The sequence below is a fragment of the Filicampus tigris genome, chromosome 10 (genome assembly GCF_054856515.1).
Source record: "Filicampus tigris isolate MCC_2025a chromosome 10, RoL_Ftig_1.0, whole genome shotgun sequence".
NCBI classification, from domain to species: Eukaryota; Metazoa; Chordata; class Actinopteri; order Syngnathiformes; family Syngnathidae; genus Filicampus; species Filicampus tigris.
Window position 1 is genome coordinate 12,636,730 of NC_141226.1, and position 14,933 is coordinate 12,651,662.

At 45.3% G+C, this 14,933-nt stretch overlaps 1 protein-coding gene across 7 annotated transcripts in view; it reads left to right on the forward strand.

The window, feature by feature from the left end:
* Nucleotides 1–14,933, forward strand: part of myripa (myosin VIIA and Rab interacting protein a) — an 18,886-nt gene continuing 3,953 nt past the window's right edge. Inside the window, exons 1-12 of one of the 7 annotated variants that reach the window (XM_086044001.1) lie at nucleotides 1–240; nucleotides 1,389–1,569; nucleotides 4,206–4,427; nucleotides 5,044–5,180; nucleotides 5,815–5,895; nucleotides 6,456–6,553; nucleotides 6,758–6,829; nucleotides 6,955–7,083; nucleotides 7,185–7,302; nucleotides 8,157–8,659; nucleotides 9,722–14,059; nucleotides 14,165–14,221. In XM_086044001.1, coding sequence (XP_085900127.1) covers nucleotides 1,460–1,569; nucleotides 4,206–4,427; nucleotides 5,044–5,180; nucleotides 5,815–5,895; nucleotides 6,456–6,553; nucleotides 6,758–6,829; nucleotides 6,955–7,083; nucleotides 7,185–7,302; nucleotides 8,157–8,659; nucleotides 9,722–14,059; nucleotides 14,165–14,221 — 5,865 coding nt within the window. In that variant the 5' untranslated portion in view covers nucleotides 1–240; nucleotides 1,389–1,459. Of the gene's footprint in view, nucleotides 241–1,388; nucleotides 1,570–4,205; nucleotides 4,428–5,043; nucleotides 5,181–5,265; nucleotides 5,896–6,455; nucleotides 6,554–6,757; nucleotides 6,830–6,954; nucleotides 7,084–7,184; nucleotides 7,303–8,156; nucleotides 8,660–9,721; nucleotides 14,060–14,164; nucleotides 14,222–14,933 lie in introns of those variants that run through there. The other 6 variants (XM_086044002.1, XM_086044004.1, XM_086044005.1 and 3 more) reach the window with 6 other exon arrangements.

A 14,933-nucleotide genomic window follows, 5' to 3' on the forward strand; every position in this document is an offset into this window, starting at 1 on the left:
TACTTTATTGTGCAAAGTGATTTAGGTGGAGGAAGCTTATCCTCATTTACTTGTTTTTTTTTTTCTTTCTACAAAGGGATTACAGAAGCAAGGCGGTCCTGTTCTCGTACAGCGCTGCTACACTTTCTCCTAGGTGGAGTAACACTTAAGGGTTCATGACTTGTATTTTACATGCTTATAGTTTCAAAATAAGACTTATGAAAAACATTTGCATTCTTCTCTGTTCTGACCAGCACCTCGGTAAGTCAATACATGTTTTGGTTTTCTGTACTAACTATCCCAGAGTGTATTTAACCCGTATTGACATTTTAATTGCTTGTCCACAACAAGAGTTACATTTTTTTTTTTTTTTTTTTTTTTACAGTATTTCTTCTTTTGATAGATTATATTATAGTTACCTTTTTATCATGAAAAACATTCACGGATTTGTGTCTGTGTTTAAGTAACTATAACTAATAACATCAATAAGATGCTTGTTGAAATGAAGTAAATAAATGTACAACAAAATTGTACAAACAAAATAGTTCAAGACATATAAAAGCCAAGTATTGAAATAAAAAGTAGCTTACTAAAATTACAAAAAGAACAAACAGTTCAAGAACAACATTTTGGGAAACATGATGATAAAACTACTTTGAAATACTTTAATAAAAGGTAGGGGAAAAGAACATAGTTTTCATCCTGGATTTAAAAGCATTTGGGGCTGACTTAAAATCTGTTGACAGCTTATCCCATTTGCATGCAGCATAACAGCTACATGCTGATGCACCATGCTTGCTTTGAACTCTGCAGACACCAGAGCTTGCTTTACATGCCATTAGCATTTCTTATATGTAATTAGGACATACGCCATTCAGTGATTCATAGACCAGTACCAGAATTTTAAAATATATTCTCCTGCTGACTAGGAGCCAGTGTAAAGTCTTCAGGACTGGAGTAATATGTTCTGATCTCTTTGTTCTGGTCCGAACCCGAGCCGCAGCTTTCAGAATAAACTGCAGCCGTTCGAAGCTCTTTTGAGTGAGTCCAGTCAGAGGAGCGCTGCAATAATTAAGTCTACTGGAGATAAAAGCATGGATAAGTTTCTCCTGGTTTGCTTGGAGTATGCAACCCTTCAATCTGGAAATGTTTTACAGCTTCTTAAAAGGTTGTTCTAGTGATTGATTGAAAGTCAGATTTGAATCAACAGCCGCCCTCAACTCGGTCTTTGGCTTTGAAAGACAGTGACTCCAAGTGTTGACTAACAGCAATCCTCTTTTCTCTATTGCTGTTTATTTTTTTATATTAAAATATTACATTTATATCTTGATTTTATTAGGTTGTGTAACGTGTACACAGCATTAAACAAATGTGACTTTTCAAAATGAAGCTTTAATTTTTGTTCTCAGGTTGTAAATATTGCCGTGCATCCTCATGTTGACATGACAGCGGGCTGAGCAAACATTTCAGCGTGTCTGCGATGGGCCGCAAGTTGGATCTGTCCGGCCTGAGCGATAACGAGGCCGAGCACGTGCTGCAGGTCGTGCAGCGTGACATGAGGCTGCGCAAAAAAGAGGAGGAGCGACTCAGGTGGGCACGTCGCACCCGGCGCTTCTCATTGATTGGCTCGCCACCTCCCTTGTGGCATCCCATCTGTGTTATTCATGTACTTGCTGTAGGGCTGTTCGATTTTGCCTAATAAGAGAATCCCGATTATTTTCTCTCAAACACGATTTTACGATTACGATTTCTTTGTAAAATAAAAAATAATGAAAAATGAAGTATTTTGAACGTCTTTTATTCAAACTTAATTTTTCTTTCTTTGAACTCAAAATGCCAGTCAATTTAAGTTCAATGAAGGGGATCGGCTGGCTAAAATGCAGCCTCCTACCAGCCTGACCAGAGCAGGGATGATTCAGAATGGTTCAGTTCTATTCCAGGCAATTTCCGAGTTTCAATCCTGGGCTCCTAGCTCACCACCGACCTGGCCAATTCCGTCAGTTGAGCACACGCTCCACTTCGCTTCCTCAACTCACTCGGCAGTCGGCTCAGATAGTCGGCTCGCGCAGCAAACAATCCCCCACGTGTGTCACTTTCTCCTCGGCCAGCGGACAATCGCTTCCGCATTTCAGCAAATGGATTGAACGCGCTACTCACGTGACCGCATGACAAACACCACCGGAAAACAGAGATCTTAATACGAAGAGAAGAGTAACAGAAAGTACAAATACGAAGAGAATGTACAAACAGAACACAATACAGAAAGTACAAATGGGCTACACTTCGATACACCAAAAATAACTAAATCAAACGTGCCAATTTGAACGTTAAAATCGCTTAATCGAGCAGCCCTAACTTGCGCACTTAATGACAAGTTAAAATCTGTCTCTAGATGTCATTTTACAGGATAAAAAACTATTTTGGAGCATTTAAAATTGACATACTCCCAGCCAATCATCAAATAAAAAAATATAAAATGAGTTTTAATCAGGCGGCACGGTGGTCGACTGGTTAGCACGTCTGCCTCACAGTTCAGAGGTTGTGGGTTCGATCCCGGCTCCGGCCTCCCTGTGTGGAGTTTGCATGTTCTCCCCATGCCTGCGTGGGTTTTCTCCGGGTACTCCGGTTTCCTCCCACATTCCACAAACATGCATGGTAAGTTGATTGGACTCTCTAAATTGCCCCTAGGTGTGATTGTGAGTGTGGAGTTTAGTCTTTGTGTGCCCTGCGATCGGCTAGCAACCAATTCGGAGTCCCACAGGCCAAAAAGTCCCAGTAGGACTCCTTCTTCAGCCAGACGGCATCCCTTACTGCCGGTGTCAGGGCCGGTAAAATAAATAAATACAGATAAGTATATGAAAATATAAAAAAATGTCGTTTTTGTTCTATTTGTATTTAATTTCATTTCTAAAATACATGTCTTTATTTTTTCATTATTGTTATTCTCGTCCTTTGTGTGCTTTCCTTATTTGTGTCTACTCTATTCTACCTATTCTTTTTTTGATGATAGGATTATGAAACAATCCGAATTGAAATACAATCTAAGTCTAAATCCAAATCTAATCTACTATTATCTTATTAGTGTTGGGCTCCATTTTCATTCCAGGCCTTGTAAAGATTAGGACAGACGCTCCAAACAGCAAACAGGAAGCCACAACCCTTTCCTGTTGTTTCCTCATCTCTGACAAATCACATATGTCCAAACTTTTACTTAAGGCTGCCCCCTCATGGCCATCCGACACAACGCAGCTTTAAGTCTTGTCCAAGCCTTCTCCGACTTAAGCGCCGCTTGCCCACCCCCGCACATTCCCACTTGTTCCACTCGCAAGAAACTGATTTTAAAGCAGCACTGAGCAAGAATTCGACCTTAATATATTTTTTTTCACAACTCTTTTGATGAAACTTTGACCTGCAAGTAGTTGAATGGGACTTTTTTCATGCTGTGGTGGGGGGGGAAGGGGGCTGTATCGGTTTTACTGGCACTAAGCAACTTTGAGGAGGATGGGAGCAACCCTGGCACACAAAAAAAAAAAAGAATACAAATGTCTTGAATTGCTCTACGGCATACTCACGTCCTCCTTTCGCGATAAGGACGGAAGTCGATTCGAATGTCTATGAGCTATTACTGGTGTCATGGCCCAAAACAAACAAAAAAAACAAAAGTATTGTTTGAAAAAAATTAGATTCATTAGCTCATCGCTATTCATCTTTCACACAGCCACTGGAAATAGAAATGTAATTCAGTCCAATTTACAGGCCGGCGAGGGCCTGGGAGGAAATGTGGTTGACTTTTGTCAAAACACTCCCGCTTTTGTCCACATGGCGCCGCCATAATCAACAAAAACTGACATGACAAATCCATTTGATCGGGCATGTCATGTCACGCGAAAACGCACAACATTTTACGTTTCAGCGTTTACCTGCCTTGAACGCACCAACTTGCTCCACTTCTAAAGCCGCTTACAAAAATCATTTGATTGGCAAAATCCCGAGGAGAGGTTCCAACGCTCAACATTTTCTGTTGCTGTCGAACTTAAGCGCCGCTAACTCCACTCGTGGCGTCGCACGGGAGGCGTTACAATGCATGACATGCAAAGTTACCGCTGAACTTGAACACCGCTTGCCTTCCTCGCACATCGCACGCATCCGCTTGCTCCCAAAAATCGACTCTCATGTTTTTGTTTCCAAATCCCCCCCTGCGCTCCCCCCCCCCCCCCCTTCGCCAGCGAGCTGAAACAGGCGCTGGACGAGGAGGGCAGTCGCTGCCTGCTGCTGTCACGCCAGCGCTACTTCAACCAGCGCTGCTGCATCCGCTGCTGCGCGCCCTTCAGCTTCCTGCTCAACACCAAGCGGCGGTGTCGCGACTGCCTCTACAACGTGTGCAAGGCCTGCAGGCTCTACAGCAAGCCTGACAAAGCCTGGCTCTGCTGCGCCTGCCGGAAGAGCAGGTAAGCGATGACTCTCACGCTGACACTCTGCGTGTGCATGCGTGCGCGCGCACGCGTGACCTCAGCGCATATTAATGCGGTCTTTGGCCTCTGCTCCAGAAATGGATTTAATATTTGTTATGACCAACTCAGTCAGCAGAATGAACAGCACAATTTTTGTCCTTCTCGTGGTACTTAGAACACATTGTACGTTCGCATTTTCTTTGCTGCTTTAGCAAAACTAGGTTATAAATGTGCAGTACAGTATTTTTGCATCACGGGTTGAGAAACAATTGCAATGATGGCTTGGGATACGAGTGACCCAACTTAGGGGGTTCTCCAAGATGCGAGCCGTCGATCGGATGATCGCACCTGTTATCTGAAGCTGAGCTATGATTGGTTGTTACCTGAGCCCTGAGCAACTGTGATGTCATTTTCAGTCGACAGAGGTGACAAAATGGCCGCCCCCCAGAGATAGCTAAAAACAGGTGGATTTTGGTGCTTAATCCATATTCCACAAACACAATATTAATCAGAATGCCGTGTTTCAACTAATGGGCCTGCATAGAATATATTCTTAAAAAATATATGTTTGTGCTCGGAGAATTTTTCATGAACATGCTGGTGTGTTTTTCAGGTTGTTAAAGCAACAGTCACTGGATTGGTTCTACACGCACGTGAAAGGACGCTTCAAGCGCTTCGGCAGCGCCAAAGTGCTGAAGACCATCTATAGGAGACACTTGGCCGAGCACAGCCCAGTTTCGGAGCTCACGGGTACATCTCTAATGGCCTCGAGTGGGAGCGCAGGTCTTTATGGAGGGCTGGGGGGGGCGGGAGTAATTAGAATTAAAGTCACATAACTTCAAAAGATTACTCGGAGCGCTTCCAGATTCCCATTAGTTGTTTTTTTTTTGTTTGTTTTTGCTCTCGTGTTGTGTGTTGAAATGAGAGATGCAGAGTTCACTAGTGCTGCTGTGGCTTCAACATACAAATACAGGGGTGCCTTGAGATAAGAGCGACTCAACTTACGAGTTTGTCAAGATAAGAAACATGCGTTTCTATGTGCAGTTTCTCTCATGTGGCTGGTTGTAAACCTCCTCCCTCCCCACACGTGATTGGGAGTGACCCTGCGTTCTGTTGTGACCCGGCGACTGGTAATACCACACACGAGGCCAAGCGCTAATGCACTTACATAACCACAAACGGCCGCATTGTTGCATGAATATCGACGTGACGTGGTCAGAGCTCAAAGCTCAGTTAGAAGGGGAAGCCGTCGCTATTAGAACTCCTTCGCTCTTGACCCACAAGCCCTCAGAGGCCTCGGCTCAGTCGTCGTGGCCCGGGGAACATAAACGGCAATTCTTTCTCATTCTGTAAAAGTTGGAAAAAGCGTATTTGTGTTTTGCAGAGGGAAGTACCTACGAGGAGAGCATCTGCAATGAAGGCAGCGTCTGTGGCAGTGACGCCACCTTCTACAGACAAACTGAAGGTGACCAACGTTCATCACTGGAAAAGTTGAAAATGGACTCAAACCAAAGCTGTCAGTTCTATACACGAACCTGCCAGCCCACAGCAATGCCAACAGAATTCAGTGGACAAAGCCACAGTGTACTGCGTTGAACCACAAATGAACTGAACTAACTGGATGTTTACTGCACCAATGCAATGCTCCAATTTGGTCATTTTGGTTCAGGAACCTACCAGTTCCCTGCATTTGCATAATGATGACCGTACACTCTAAAAACAGTTGGATTAAAGATAACACGATTTTGGGTCAAAAATGGAACAATCCACAAATTTGAATTGTTTTGTACAAAACAGCCCAATTTTTGGGGTTGTTTTGCAAAAACACACAAAAAAAACAACAACACATTTTTGGGGTTGTTTAACTGCAAAATGACCCAGAAAGTTGGGTCGAATTGTCCCAAGTAGTGGATCGGTCCATGTTTGACCCAAAATGGTGTTATTTTGAACCCAACTGTTTTTGGAGTGTATCTTTAATATGCAATAACATGACAATTCACTTCACTTTTTTGTGTTGTTGTTCAGAGCACAGCATGGCAGAGACGCTCACTGTGGCCTTCCGGGTGGCGGAGGAAGCCATAGACGAGGCCATTTCCAACGCGGAGTTTGATGCCGCCAGTCAGGTTATTGTCGCTCAGCATTCTTATTTCACCAAGTGTATGCTAAATCTCCTCTGTGCTAGCAATTTCAAACATGCCACTGTTTGTACGTTAAGATTTTCCTGTTGCTAATCTGTTTCCCCAATGCAAAAACGCAAAGCTTTTGACCTGAGATATGTATTTAGGACGTAATCAGCTTATGTTTTTTGTGTACTTATGTGTCATCAGAATGAAGCCCAATACCTGCGCGAGCACAGAGGAGAGCTCATTGAGGAGCTGGCCAAAACAATCATGCAAAAAGTAAGCAAGAAAACGCCGGATTTACTGAACAGGTTCGATGCGGCGCGATGAGACTATTGTGTGCGTGGAGCCCTCGCACGACCTCATGCAAGAACGCCAGCTGACGTTCTAATCACGCATGTAAGATCATCTCCAGGAGGAAGACCTCGGCTGACGTGAGGGACGAGTACGAGCGGGGGGGATCGCCGGAGCGCGATATCCACCACCGTGGCGACCAGGCCGACGGAACCATTAAGCACCTCAAAGGCCTCTGGGTGCGTGACAACACACAGCGCCTCACCATTTGCACTCAACAACGACAACTGCTGTCCTCAAGTGACAAACCACCGAAATTGTTGCCTTGTCTCATTTGCAGAGGTCGCAATCTGCCTTCTCGCTGATGGACGACAACCGAGACGCTCGTCAGACATCACCTAAGGAAGGGGGTTCAACCATGTCTCCTTGGACAAGCGTTGAGCGTTTGGAAAACTCTGGTACGTTGCATTTGTTTTTAGTTAGACTCTCCAAGAGCGGGGGGTGTCAAACTCGTTTTTGTCGCGGGCCGCATCGTAGTTCTGATTTCACTCGGAGGGCCGTTACGACTGTTAACCTGCGTAAATGTATGATCGACTTCTCCGCAACTAATTGATGGATCACTAGTTTTGAAATCAGAAGCCAGTAAATACAATACAATGCAATTTATAGAGCGCATTTAAATAGTTTGCTCAACTATTTTTCGATGTATTCTAAAGGAAGGATTGGTAAGTTCAGTTTGGCAGTTCACTGCACATGGAGGCCCTCTGCATCAACCAACCAAACTACAACCAATATGACAATTCACTCCCCTAAATTTGAGGTTTATTGCACTAAACTACAAGTCGTTGCGCTAAACTGGATTTCATTGCACTAACCCACCAGATTGCGGCACTAATAAGATAAGTCATTGCATTAAATTGGAAGTTCACTGTGCTAAATTGACATTGCACTGCACTAATATGACAATTCCTGAAACCAAAATGGAAGTTCACTGCACTAAACCGACAAACTGCTGCAGGAATATGACATTAAACCGCAGTAAATGTGAAAACTCACTATGATAAATTGGCAATTAATTGTTCTAGTTTGAAAGTTCATGTCACTTGAGTGACACTCGACTGCACTAATATGCCAATTCACTGCACTAAACTGGAAACACACTGCACAAACACACCACCCAGTTCACAGCATGTCCATGTATCATCTACAATCCCCTTCAACAATTTCCAGAGGGCACTTAAATGTCCACTTTCATAATTTTGTGTCCTCGTCTTCATATTTGTCCCCACATGCGCGCACGTACCTGCACAAGGAGGTGTGTCCTCTGTGCTCAAGAGTCCAGACGGGAACTGGATCGCCCTGCAGAGCGCTCAGCTGTCACGGCCCAGCCTGCTGGCCAAGAGGAAGAGTCTGGTCTACAGCGCCTTGGAGAAAGAGTCCGGAGCGGTGTCCGCTTATGAGGGCATGGACTCGGACAACGAAGCCAAACCAGAGCCGGACTCCTCTTGGGGCGCTATCCTGCAGGAGTTCCACAGGAAGCTGACAGGCTCTAAAGTCCGTCGAGATGCCGAGAATAGAAAAGAAGCTCCGTCAGAGTCCGAAGGGAAGCTTCAAAAATCTCCAGCGGCTACTGTCAGGAGGCAGATGCTGCGGCCATCGTCTCACCGGACCGGCATCATCGACATCACCTTCAACGGGAAGGCCACGCCGGATGAGAGCGGAGCCGCAAGCGAGGCGGCATCTGGAAAAGCGAAGAGATCACGAAAGAAGAGAAGAAGTAAAAGAAGAGCAACACTTTCTGGACCTCTTCTGATGGTAAGGCAAAATTGGGCCTCAGTTTTCTGTAATCACAATCCAATTCACTGCACTCAAGTGTAAATTCAGTGCTCTAAACTAATTATCCGCTACATTAAAATGACATTTCACTGCATTCACCTACCAGTTTACTGTCCAATTATTTTTGCAGATCTCTGTGCTAATCTGACAATGCACCAGCGGTTGAATGACTGCAGATTTTTTGTAGTCAACGCTAAGGAGATGATAGGAGTCGACTTTGACTAATTGATAACGTCTTCTCTTTTTTTTGTGTGGTCATCAGGGCCTCCAACCACAAGCCGACGCAGAGATTTACTGTAGCAAACCTGCAGTGTGTTACGTGGCTTGTTGCAAAGGTTTGATAACATTTGATCGGCTGTGAGACCCTGAAGGTGTCTGTGATTTGTGATTGGATGAGAGAGTCGGGGTGGGGGCTAATGAACGATTCAGAGGATTGCAAGCATGTATCAACTGGAAGTAGAGTGAAGGTTAAGTGAAACATAGTTGAATAATTTGTTTGGCAACATAAAAAAAAAAGAAAAGAAAAAAAAAAAAAGAGGTTAATGTCTGACCATTCCAGTATACGTATTGTCCTTTCTCTGTTACAGGAGCATGTTGTGTGAATTTGCTGTCAGCTGGCTTGAGGATAGTGGATACCTTATCAGCTCGGCATGCATAGCACTTGTGCTTTTGTTGTATTTTTGGAGAGATTCGCATATTTTGCAAGTGCCAAAATGCCACCTGTCTCATCTTTTTCAGTAAAATACTGCCACGCACTTGAAGCCAGTTTGCCGCGTGTACCCACCACCTGTTGATTTAGCCGAGGCGTCCGTGTTGTTGCCAAAACACGCGTTCGGCGATTAATTGACCTCAAGCCATAACCATCACTGCAGAGTGGTAAAATTGACGCGTCGACTCGATGGTTCAATCCCTACAGATCACTACTGCATTTACTTACGAATTATTTCCACTATTAAAGTTGAGCCCCGATGTGCTGAATGAATCAAAAACTTACCTAACTCACTTACCTGTATTCACATCATACCTTCTTCCAATTCACAGGACTATAACAGGAAAGATGTCCATTCCCGTTCCCCCTCCGACGACGACGACACTCCTGACACTTTGACACCTGATGCCGTGACTCCTGATCTGCTCCACCAGAACGTCAGCATCAGTCAAGTGGAGCAAGAGCTTATGTTGGATGCACCACAACCCGCAGAACACGTCCCCAACTCCTCAGTCAGGGATGAAGGTCTGTACTACGCAAAAGACAAGAGTGACGTGCAGGAGAAAGAAATGAGAAGCCAAGATGATGACGAGGATAACATGGAGATGGACTTGGCAGGAGGGAGGGTGGAGGATGAGAAAGAGGAGGAGGAGGAGGAGGAGGAGGAAGAGGAGGAGGTGAAATATAGGTTGTACAAGTTGGTGGCAAAGTCCAGACTGGCATACTTTTCGTCCACTGACGATGAACTAGACCGAGCAGGAAGGAGCGAGGAGGACCAAGGGTGCGAAGGTAAGGATCACGGGGAAGAGACTGAAGGACTCACACACCAACTCAGCCAGCTGGAGATGGAAGTCCGAGCCACAATGTTCTCCTCCACAGACGAGGAGCTTGACCGAGCCACGGATGAGGAGGATAAGAAGGAAGAGGGAGAAGAGGAGGAGGACAAAGAAGCGCTGGAGGTGAAATTGTGCCGGTTGGCCACTCAAGCGGGCGCTACTCAGTTTTCCTCTACCGAGGATGAGCTGGACCGCGAAGATGCTGCTCATGAGGAGACACTGTGGAGGCTGCAGCAGGACAAGGCGGCACAGGCCACTCAGGTGCGCCACTTGGCCAGTCTCGTCAGCGCCTCGCAGTTTTCTTCCACTGAGGACGAGTTAGATCGAGTCGGGGAGGACGAAGGAAAGCTGATGCGAGCTGAGGAACCATGGGGGGAAACGGTGGGGGAACAATGGGAATCCATGGGAGAAGAACCGGTAGAGGAACCAATGAGCGAATTTTTTTCAGATGCAGCAGTGGAAGAATTATCTGGTGATAGGATGGTATCAGAAGAGGAGGAAGGGAGAGTAACGAGAAAGGAACGGGATCAGTTGGAAGCGAAGCTGTCAAATCAAAAAGGGGAACAGGAAGAGGAAGACATCAGAAAAGACAGCGTTAGGAAGTGGGAGAGCGAGGAGGAAGATGTCGAGTTTGACAAAATCATTAACAGCATGTTGACACTGACACTGGCGGATATGCAGGAACATGCCAAGGCTGAAGAGAAGAAAAAGGACGGAAAGACAGAAGTGAAGAAGAACAAAGATGCAAAGACTGACGGGGAGAGGAAAGATGATACGATGACAAACGGTGAAAGGAAGGAGGACACAAAGACAGACGAGAGGCAGAATGAGGATACAAAGACAGACGATGAGCGGAAGGAGGATGAAAAGACAGATGAGACGAAGAAGAAGGATGAACAGACAGACGGGAACAGGGGTAAGCACGCAAAGACTGATGAGGAGAGGAAAGAAGATGTGAAGACAAACGAGAGGCAGAGTGAGGATACAAAGACAGATGATGAGTGGAAAGAGGATGAAAAGACAGACGAGAACAGGAGTGAGGACACAAAGACGGATGAGGAGAGGAAAGGTGATGTGATGACAAATGAGGAAAGAAACAACGACAAAAAGAAAGACAAGAACAGGAATGATGATATTAAGACACTAAATGAAACAGACAATGACAAAAGTGTGCAGTTAAAGACAGACAAGGATTTAGGCGGTAAGAAAAAAGAGGACTCAACGACACATGAGAACAGTAATAGGGATGCCACTACAGATGAGAGGAATGAGGATGAGAACAGGAACAGGGACGCAAAGATTACCACAGAAAGGAAGGATGATATGATGACAAATGAAGGAAGGAATGTGAACACAAAGACAGACGATGAGAGGAAAGAGGACGAAAAGACAGACAACAACAGGATAAAGGATGTAAACACAGACAAGGGCAGGAATGAGGCAATTGGAGTCCTGAAAGAGGACACAAAGACAGACCAGGACTCTAACAAGGATGCACAGTCAGACAATGTGATAAGAGAGGATGAAAAGCAAGAGAATTGGAACAAGGATGAAAAGACTGAGAATGAGAGGACGGTTGACACAATGACAAATGAGAAAAGGAACGAAAACACAAAGACACAAAAAGGCAGGAACAGGAATGTAAAGATGGACAAGGAGACAAGCGATGTGAGTAAAGACGAAACAAAGACTAGTGAGAATACAAAACTGGACACCAAGACAGATCAGAGGAATGAGGATGAGTATAAGGACTCAAAGACTACTAAAGGCAGGAACGACAACTTGATGACAAATGAGGAAAGCAATGAGGACATAAATACAGACGGGAGGAGCGAGGAGGATACAGCTAATGAGAGGACTGAGGCAGAAAAGATAGATGCGAAATCGAACAAAGGTATAAACACAGACAAAGACAGGAACAATGATATAAAGACTGGCAGGGAGACAGAAAATGAGAAGAATGAGGATCTACAGACAGATGAAAATAGGAACAGAGACACCAGGACAGATGAGACAAAAAAGGCCACAGAAACAGACAAGGACTGGAACAAGGCAGATGAGGAGCTGAAAGATGATAGAAAGGAGGGCAACAATGATGCCAACATAGAAAAGAAAACAGAGGATGAGAAGAAAGAGGAATCAATGACAGGTGAGAACAAGAATGCAAAGGAAGGTGAGGAGAGGAAAGTTGAAACAATGACAAACAAGGCAAGTTGCGAGGACTGGAGCAAGGCAATTGAGGACTTCAAAGAGCACAAAAAGACAGATGAGAATAGGAATGAGGGTGTACAGATAAACAAGGACATGATCAAGGCAGCTGAGGATCTGACAGAGGACACAAATACAAACAAGGACAGTAACAAGGATGTAAAGAGAGACAAGGAGGCAGGGGGTAGGATGAAAGAGGTCACGGGAGCCGAGACAGACGAGAGGAAAGAGGGCACGATAACAGAAAATGAGATAAAAGAGGACTTGAAGACGAACAAGGACAGGAACAGGTCTTCAAAGACAGATATGGAGAGGAAAAACAACGTGAGGATCGATGAAGACAGAAAAGAGGACACTAAAGCAGATGAGAACACAAACAAGGAACAGCAAATCGACAAAGACGTGAAGTCAGATGAGGAGAAAAAAGAGGACTTGAAGACTGACAAGGACAGTAGTGCGGATGCTCAGACAGACAAGGATTGGAACAAGGATGCAAAGACAGACACAGACAGGAACAAGGAAGCCAACACAGACAATGACACAAACAAGGATGCAAAGACAGATAAGGACTGGTGCGAGGAAGCAGAGATAGACAAAGAAAGGAAGAAAGGCATGGACTTGAGCAAGGATACAAACACAGACAAGGACAGGAACGTGGATGCAAAGACAGACAAGGACAGGAACGTGGATGCAAAGACAGACACAGACAGGGACGAGGAAGGCGAACCAGACAAGGACTGGGACAAGGATGCACAAACAGAAACACATCGAGACAAGGAAAGCAAGACACACGATGACGGGAACAAGGAGGCAAATGCAGGCATGGACTGGAACAAGGATGCAAAGACAGAGAAGGATAGAAGCAAGGATGCCCCAAAAAATAAGGACTACAGCAAGGATGTACAGACAGGCAAGGACAGGGACACGGATGCAAAGACAGACAATGAGGGGAGTGAGGGTTTAAATAAAGACAAGAATAACGACAACAACACAAAGGCAGACAAGGACGCAAAGACAGACAAAACCTGGAATGAGGAAACCAAGACCGACAATGAGAGGAAACACTTGAAGACAGACAAGGACAGCAAAGAAGATACTAAGAGCGACAAAGAGAGGGAAGATGTTGCCAAGAGAGGCAAGAACAAGGATATGCACACCAACAAGGAGAGCAAAGATTATACAAAGACGGACAATGAGAAAAATGAAGACTTGAAATCAGTTAAGAACAGGAACAAGGTCAAAACAGACAAGGACTGGAAGGAGGCTGACACAGAGGAGAACCGGACTGGGGATGACAAGACTGGCAAAGAGAGGGGAAAAAAATTGAGGACAGAAACGTTTAAGAACAAGGCCACCAACAGTAACAGGGAAAGTGGTAAGGATACAAAGAAAGGCGAGACAGGAGATGTAAAACAAGTCCAGGAAAACCAAATTAGTCTACTCGAAGATGCCGAGAAGCAAACTGGGGGACAAATCGCAGAAACACACGAAAGTTCTGAACTTCTGCTCAGTCATCCGCCTGGCCGGCAACAGGAACAAGAAGTGGAGGCCCCGAAAGATGAGGACAGAAGAGGAAACATGGCCGCTGTGGAGGAGAGTTTCCTATTGCCGGAGGAGATCAGAAACGTGAGGAACCTTTTAGCAGACCTGTCGCTTCATCTTGAATTAACCAAGCGCTTGCTTTACTAACTTCTTGTTCCTCTTCCTGCTTGCGCTTCCTCAATCCTGTAGACTTGTGACACTGAAGTGTACCATGCGGTACACTTCATATCGACTCTGCTGGAACAGGTGAGATGGACCAAGGGCAAGCTTCTTAGCCGCATTTGCACAAAGCGAGCAGTACAGTTTGGTTACGGTAAACCGGACAACGGACGGCAGGAGCTAAGTACGTAAATAGATAGCCTTGGTCTCCATTGGGGTTGTGGATGAGCTGAAGAGTATCCCGGCTGACTTTGGGTGAGAGAAGCGGGTACACCCTGGACTGATTGAAAAGCAATCACAGATAATAGATGGACTCACGGACTATTAAAGCGAAAGTCAACCCAAACATATTTTTTTCAAGAATATGTTCCCAGCAAAGGCGGCACGGTGGTCGACTGGTTAGCACGTCCGCCTCACAGTTCAGAGGTCGTGGGTTCGATCCCGGCTCCGGCTTCCCTGTGTGGAGTTTGCATGTTCTCCCCGTGCCTGCGTGGGTTTTCTCCGGGTTCTCCGGTTTCCTCCCACATTCCAAAAACATGCCTGGTAAGTTGATTGGACTGTCTAAATTGCCCGTAGGTGTGATTGTGAGTGCGGATGTTTGTCTCTGTGTGCCCTGCGATTGGCTGGCAACCAATTCAGGGTGTCCCCCGCCTACTGCCCAAAGACAGCTGGGATAGGCTCCAGCACGCCCGCGACCCTTGTGAGGAGAAGCGGTATGGATAATGAATGAATGAATGAATGAATGTTCCCAGCAGGCCTACTAGTTGAAACACGGCATTCTGATAAATATTGCGTTTGT